The sequence below is a fragment of the Achroia grisella genome, unplaced genomic scaffold, assembly GCF_030625045.1.
Source record: "Achroia grisella isolate CSIRO2021 unplaced genomic scaffold, CSIRO_AGI_Agris_v1 utg402, whole genome shotgun sequence".
Taxonomy (NCBI): domain Eukaryota; kingdom Metazoa; phylum Arthropoda; class Insecta; order Lepidoptera; family Pyralidae; genus Achroia; species Achroia grisella.
In genome coordinates this window covers 631,862-639,921 of record NW_026712841.1, presented here as the reverse complement: position 1 = coordinate 639,921, position 8,060 = coordinate 631,862, and the positions used below count along the sequence as shown (strand labels likewise).

Below are 8,060 nucleotides of genomic sequence, written 5' to 3'. Positions count from 1 at the left end.
TAGCGTCTGGTCTAAAGTTTATATAACATTCCAGCAATTATTTCATAAAGTCTATTGAAGTTTGAAGCGAGCGCCTCAATTTAGAGACAATTCGCTTAGTTATTAGCTTTTACAAATGACCCACGTGACGCAATTTTTCACTGGAGTCATTCATTGGTATTGTTTGTATATGTACTAGCTACATAAGTACATATGGATATTGCAGCTCGGTTTGCGCATGCGGGGGGGAAATGGGAAGAGGGGGGAGGTATTGGTCAGCGTTTCAGCTACTGGTTGGTCGCAATCGCACAATTCAGTCTCGCTTGTGACATGAAAGGGCGCGATCCTTCACACGCATCACGGTGCTTCGAGCAATGCATCACCATGAACAGCCGCCAGGGAATGCATGTAATGGTGAGTCCCTATTGCATTTTATAAAATGGATCTTCGAGACAAACCGCAGTAAATCATATTTTTTTTCTAGAGCGCATTTCTAGTAACAATTATTTTTTTGTTTTATTTACAATAATTTAAATACAGTTTTTTTGTTATATATGATGGAGAATTTACAGACACTTTTCGGTTCCACGATTCTCCGACGATAAATGATAGGTAATATGTGTGTTAAACTTATGATCGTTTTATTTAGGTATGAAAGGTATTAGTAAGAAAAAAGCATCTGGTGCTATATTATATTATATTAAAATGTATTAAATAAATCATATTAGGAGTTAGACATAACAATAACGGTTTCGTCAGTCACGTATAGCATGTGTTACTTGAGGGCGTGCGTGATGTTTTACTAGTTTACTACCCTCCTCAAACTAGGTACCGCAGCGATCTAAATTAAGTATGTAATGTCTCGATTAAAAATTCTGGCAATTAGGACTCTTATTATAACTAATTAGTCGGAGCTCTGAAATCGTTAGGTTATTAGCCAGTGACCACAGTTTATATCACCCTTAACAAGTCGATATATGTAATTGGTCTTGGTTGTACAAATGCACATCTCACAACGGATTTAGATTTTATCCTTGCACGATGCAAAAATTTGGTTTATTTGCCTGGTCCACTTCTCTACATATAAATATTGTATACCTAATGGTATTTTAATTCAAATTCCAAAGTGGTAGATATTATTATTAATCATCAAAATATTATAGATCCGAAAATTTGTGAGTATGGATGGATGTTCATTACTCTTACACACAAAAACTGGTGAATGAATTTCGATGAAACTTACTATAGTTTCATCGAAATTATGTATTATAATATAATATCAAAGCCTAAACTGATGTATACCAATTTCGGAATAATTTGAAAAAATATTATATGAATTGGGCGATATATAATGATAACTGTAACGCAGACGAAATTGCGCCGATCAGCTAGTTATTTATGGTCGATCAACTGAATCATGAGACAGTTTGACCTCTTAATTGGGTATTTGAACGCGTAGAACGCAGAGAACTATACGTAATTGATTGACAAATGGCTGATTAATCAACCAACATTCAAAAGAATCACAGCCGTTAAAGATATCGCCCATGAATTGATCTAGATTCTGCATTATGCACATAGACAGAGAGAGCGAGAGGGTGTAACCGTGAATAAAATTGTCCTGGAGGTTAATCTCCAAAATTAATCAATATCTAAATCAGTATCTAAGTATTTCAAAAAATCTTTCACCATTTCATTGATCAGACGGCCACATCTTTTTTAAAGGTAACTTATGACTTTGTACCACAAATTCCCAAGTTAACTTAATTTATATTAGTTATTATTTTTTGACGAAGTGTAAATTTATACAAAAGGAAAAGTTAATAGATCCCAAACCTTACCACATTTACCAAGTAAGCAGTACGGTCACTTTATAGGTATACTTTGCATAAGGTTGTCTACGTGCGTACCTCTGCCTTACGTCTTTTAGCCGCCAAGCAGCTTGCTATTTACCATCGGATGGGTAGCTAGATATTATACCATTTGTTTCATAAAAAAAATGCTTGCGTACATTTCATGGATTCGCCGGAAAATTTTCGTTTAAATCTTTGCTCAGAATTGCGCCTAAAAGATTTGCATGTTTGTTTGTTCGCATTGTGACGTCGTTGTGAGACGAAACTTGACTGTAAAAACATTGAACCGACGTTAGTTATCGAAGGCCATAGAGCAAAAACGAAGTCCACGTGGTTTAAGTTTGCTGGTAAAAAAATAATGACTCATATTTTTTGTATATGTGGATTGTTGATGGCTAGACATATACTAAGTGATAATAGACTAAGTATTATAACATTTAATTATGTTGTTATTACGTAATATTTAAAATCCAAGTCGACTTGCCCAAAAAAAAAATTATGCACAATAATAGAATGATGCAACGTGTAACATACTGTGTAATTTCATCATCCACATTTTACATGTAAAGTATTTAATTATGCCGAGTTCTCCGGTAAGGAAAACGCCGACAATAATCCAAAAATTAATGAGAGACGGCGGTGGAGTCTCCCTCTATTAGTTACATAATTCAATGTTGCCATGAATTAAATAAATTATAATAATAATAGCCTTGGACAATTTAATCAGCGCCATCTAGTTCGAAGCTAAGCGAGCTTTCATTATAGGTATCTACTAGATATATACATACATAATATATATTGACAACACCAAGAACAATGCAAACAATTATACTCATGGATACATGGGTTTGTATCGTGCGAAGAATAGAATCCTCACTATCTGAAGTAATGTACTAAATCGCTAGATCAATAAGACCGTCAAGTCGTAATCGTATTTTCTAATCATACACACAAATATAAGGCCAGACAAGACCTGTCAATATGTCAGGATCCGGCATTAGATCCTCGCTGACTGATCAGTGTCGATGTCTATTCTGGAAAGTAATTCTAATATAATGATATTGGATAGCTCCTTATTGCACCATTATAGAGATGAAGTTCTTAGCATTTAATTTTTTTGCATATTTTGCTGTTCAAAAGCAGTTCCCGAGACTTGTAACCCGAGTCAACACCCGGGTTACAAGTCCCGAGTTACACCAACGTGTAAGCGGCCCCTTTTCGATGTACGTCAAAACTGACATTTATCGCTCGTGCTTCTTTTTCTGGCCTGGTAGTGAGGCTTTAGTCACAAGTTCTAGTATAGAAGTTACTGCAGTTCTTAGGACCTGATTTTTTAAAAGATTGTAGAGTGATTTCGCTGGTTGGTATATTACTCGCTCACATTTCAACTGTAATATATAAATTAATCTCATAACTAGTTAATTCGTTTATTACTTCAAAATATTTATTTGTCTTTAGTTATCTTTGTTTCCCATGGTACAGTGAGCTCTACGAGTACTCTTACATGTTTTGGTATTTTTTGTATATAAGAATATATCTGGTCAGGATTATATACCTAATGCTTTTGATGTATTTCTATCAATTAGTCCAGTCAGGTGCAATACCTAGGATTGACTTGTTTTTGTAGTTTCGAGTTCAGCCTTCTTTTATAAAATTAAAATGTCTTTTGTTTGTGTATGTGACATGACGACGTGAGTGATGACCCCTATCGAGATGCACCTTGCTCCCCTAACATAAATTTTCAGACGCCTTTTTCATCTTACTCTGGAAGGAGTTAAGGTAGAATTATAATAAGGCAGAATAATCATGTACCTATCTAAACAGAACTAGAATAATAGTAATAAAGCCGTATTAATTTCCTAAAGAAAGTATAGTATATAATATATAAGTTTTAAAAGAACATTAAGAAAATGGAACGTGATAAAATCGATATTGAGTAATCGATGCTATTTAAAATCCACAGCAGACCTACAGGTGTTCAAATGTGTGAAGCGTTGATGATCTGAGCCAACAGTTATAAAGTTAAATACCTTATTATGTACCTATATATCTAAATTACACTGTACACAGTACAGACGTAACCTTATGGTAAATATAGACTGTAAAGTAATGACAATTAGGTCTGTTCACATTTTGCGACGCGGTAAATGAAACTCGCGCCAAATGGCCACCGTCTATTTAAATTAAGATTATTTATTAGAATTGTTTCAGTGATAGGGGCGTGTCATATGACCACTATAAGTGTCTAAAGAATTAAATAAATATATCATATGTACCTATTCTTTTTTTTAGTATAATAATATGGCTAATATCCTTCTATTGAGAAGATAGAACTGTGCACATGGGACCTCAGTCGGTTTTCATGGTGTGATGTTTTATATTTTTTTTTTATGCAATTGGAATAATAACCAAGTGCCTACGCGGTAAGCGGTAACCGCCTGTAAATTAAAAATTACGGACGTCACGTTGTCATGTGACATACGGTGGTACTTATACGTTTCCATTCCAGGGGACTAAATACCTCAAGCCTCTTATATTGATATCACTGCTTAATAGTACCATACTACCGAACACATTTTATAAAAAGAGATACTTGGCGGCTGAAATAAGTGAAAGAGGGGTACCCACGCAGACACTTTATCTACAGTACACCGCAGTTTATCAATGTTTTATGCGTTCTTTATTTCGTTAAAAAGATAGTCACTCTTTCTTTAGATAATCTGTTATTAGAAAAAAATAATACTGCTTTACAGGTACCTAATTGTTATAGTTCTCTTAAATAAATAAATATATATATATATATATATATATATCCTTATATATAGGTTTAAATAAGTAAGTATAATATTAACTAATAGAAACTAACTCTATCGCGACTTCTTACATGTAGGCTTCGGAGTAACAATAAGATATAAATTAATTGAATACAACTTGTTACGAAAAAGTTTCTTACATAAATGAAAAAAGGCATTCAAATCGCTTAAGCCGTTTCTGAGTTTAGTGTGCAAAATCGCACAAACAAAAGTATGTTTTTTTTTAAATAATTCATTCCATAGGTATAGTATCTGTCCCTATGTACATATGTATGTAAAATTATTTACATTAGGTTCATACCTTACTTTGATTTCTTGCACACGTAACGCAGTTAATAACAATTGAAATTCACAGTAAATATATGAATGAACCATTTGAATATTCTGTAATTCTGACTGTATATTACGTCAGTTCATTCATACTATAGCCATGTTGCCATCTGATGCGTGACTGCCTCTATTTTTAACGTAACAAAACTCTGTACAAAACTCTTTTTTTTTCTGTATTAGATACTACAAAACTATTTTATAAAGGTGGAAAAAATACTGCAGTACCTTATTTTAATCATCACTATCTATTAATATTCAGAAAGAGAAATTTGTTACGGGGAAAGTAATCTGGATCATTCTTTTTTAAATAATTTATATAAATAGTAATTATAGCGACCTTTCCTGAGTGACATACGAGGCTTCTAAATATAAAACTCCATAAAAATTATGGAGTTCTGCCCGGAGTAGGGGTGAGCCACTATTAATTTCAATAAGCCGGAAAGACAAATAAATTACGGAAACAATTGATTGAAATTAGGTGTATTAGTATAGAAGTTTTATTGTTATATTTGCAAACGATTTCATATTATTGTGAGTATATACTGAACGGATTTTCATGAAACTTTACAGTAATATATCTTATACATCCGAAAAACACATAGGCTTATAAATTTCATATACTAATCTTGATATATAATTCGTCTTTACCTAATGACTCCTAAACTACTGGACTAAAATTTTGTGAGTATGTTGCAATAGGTTCCTGGACAGACACAGGGTCATCCGCAACCTTTTAGGAGAGTGCAGTTTGGGGCCTTGGGGCAAACCCTTTGCTCCCACATCGACTCTATGGGCAACAACTTCCGGGTGACTTTAGCCACCGACATATGACAGAATATCTTGTAATCTTAGTTGGTTTGAAACACAGACCTACCGGGTCTGTGTTTGGTAGACATGTCTGACAGACCTGTTTTTCCGGGGATGACGACGTTAAATTAATTTCATACTTTGCTATATGCATAACTTGACGATCCTTTACCACACTATGATTTCTCGCACCATGCAAATAATTGTATTTAAGAGTATTTTTGTTTGTACCAGCCTGGGTGTATATCATATGTGTATTTACAAAAAAGTATTTATGTATTTCTATCAGTTATCTAGTACTCATAACAGAAGTTCTGTTGAGACTACATGACGCTGTATGAACTAACCCATCAACCACTTATTATTATAAGTAAGTCCATATTTAAAAAAAATGTTCCTTAAAATTTATTATTATTTCATATATATAATAAATATATATATAGTAATATATATAAATTGTAATTAATAAATACATTCGATATTGTAAGCATTTTGCTTTATTATAATTAATAATCATGGTACTGATAATTTATCCCGCGTCTTGAAGTCATCATTTTATAGTGCTGATATGAAATTAACGGTAGTCTTTATTCAATCACGTTAACAGTCAAGGTTGCTAAAATTAATTAATATAGAGCAATAAATATCAATAATATTATAAAAAATATTACAACCGAATTGGGTTGTTCCGTAATCATTTTATGTCATTTATTTGTTTATGTAATTCTTTTTATGTGACTAGAATTATAAGTATTCTGATGGTACATTTTACAGAGAATAGAGATATGAAGAGCACCACTAATTTTCATACATCATATTAGAAATGCGAAAGTGTTCCTGTCTTTTGTTTCCTTTTTATGACTAAATAGCTGAGCGGATTATAATAAAATGACGGAGATGATCTATTTTTGACAATGGTACATAAAATATCTGATGCTTGTGATGCCCTTCTTACATTACGTTTCCTGGTTACTACGCAAAAGGATTAGTAGTTATAGTCTATAATTCCCACTGGCCATACTAAGTAATGAAACCATAGCATAACTTATTGGTGTACTATACACCAATAACAAACAATGCAGGCCCGTTGTAGCCAACCAATCTCCTCATTATGTTTATTTTTTGGCCGACTAAGCTTCGGCCGTATATATATTGTAGTAATGATATATATCATTACTACAATATATTACAATTTCGTTAAAGTTCGGTAAATGTATCCTGCTCTACAGAAGTACGTAATTGGCAAAAATATCTCGTTGTTTGTTTGTTATGTTTTTTACTATATTTAGCAAAACATCTGTACAATATATATATATATATATATCTCTGAAAATATGTATTGCAGAAAAAAACGTGGACTCCTTCCGCTCTTGAGTTGGCAAAGAGAGTTTAGGTAATTGTGACGCATGCGTGAAATTTATTGATTGGCACAACGCTGATTTCACTCTCACGGCGCTCTTTGCAAGATTTTCTGATAACCATGAAGATGTTTTATGAATGAATTTTAGAGGTCATCCAAGGGCAATCAACTTCGTAGTTTGGGATGTTGACTTTGAGAAGAAACCTTGGCTGTTAATTATACAGTATATAGGAATCTACGTACTTAGTCTCATTTAATAGAACACGTATTTAGTGACGCATAGTAACATACATCAGTATTTCAACGTTAATTGGGAAACCTACTGTGAAACAAGGCTTCTATTGTATCTAGCAGGAATATTCATTCAACTGGGCAGGAAAAATTGTATCTAAGAATATTTGTACAGAATTTACAGGCCGATGTATATTTTCACGGATCGGCGTTAAGTCAGTAGTAGGCCGGTCACATGACATCGTTCGCAATCTCAGAATAACTGACGGTCCAGTCTAAAATTATATTACGTAGGTAATGCTTTTAGCACCACAATTGTTGCATATAAGTACATTAGAATGTATATCTCATTATAACCCACTGCTTACAGAAATGTCACACATGAAAATAATATAATTGATTGTCTATGTATTTTCTTATTAAACACCTATAACAACAACACCTCCTATACCTAAGTATTGGCAATTCAGCAGAATCATCGATATTTGATACACAATGTTTAGTATGCAATGTAGTGGTCACGTTCTGACCACAATGTTAGATATCTACCTACTCAATTATACTTACTTAGACGATATTATGTAGTTCAGTGGTACAATCCTGTCCTTGCATTGATTTGTTAGTAAGGGGCATTTTAAGAAATATAAATATCTTATAACAATTTCTTGTCGTAACAAGTTATATTTA

General features: G+C 33.1%; 1 protein-coding gene across 1 annotated transcript in view; it reads left to right on the top strand.

Annotated features, from left to right (window-relative positions):
* Nucleotides 1–301: 301 nt before the first annotated feature.
* LOC131844627 (b(0,+)-type amino acid transporter 1-like) overlaps nucleotides 302–8,060 on the top strand; it is a 31,873-nt gene continuing 24,114 nt past the window's right edge. The window contains exon 1 of the mRNA XM_059193571.1: nucleotides 302–393. Coding sequence (XP_059049554.1) covers nucleotides 354–393 — 40 coding nt within the window. The 5' untranslated portion in view covers nucleotides 302–353. The remainder of the gene's footprint in view (nucleotides 394–8,060) is intronic.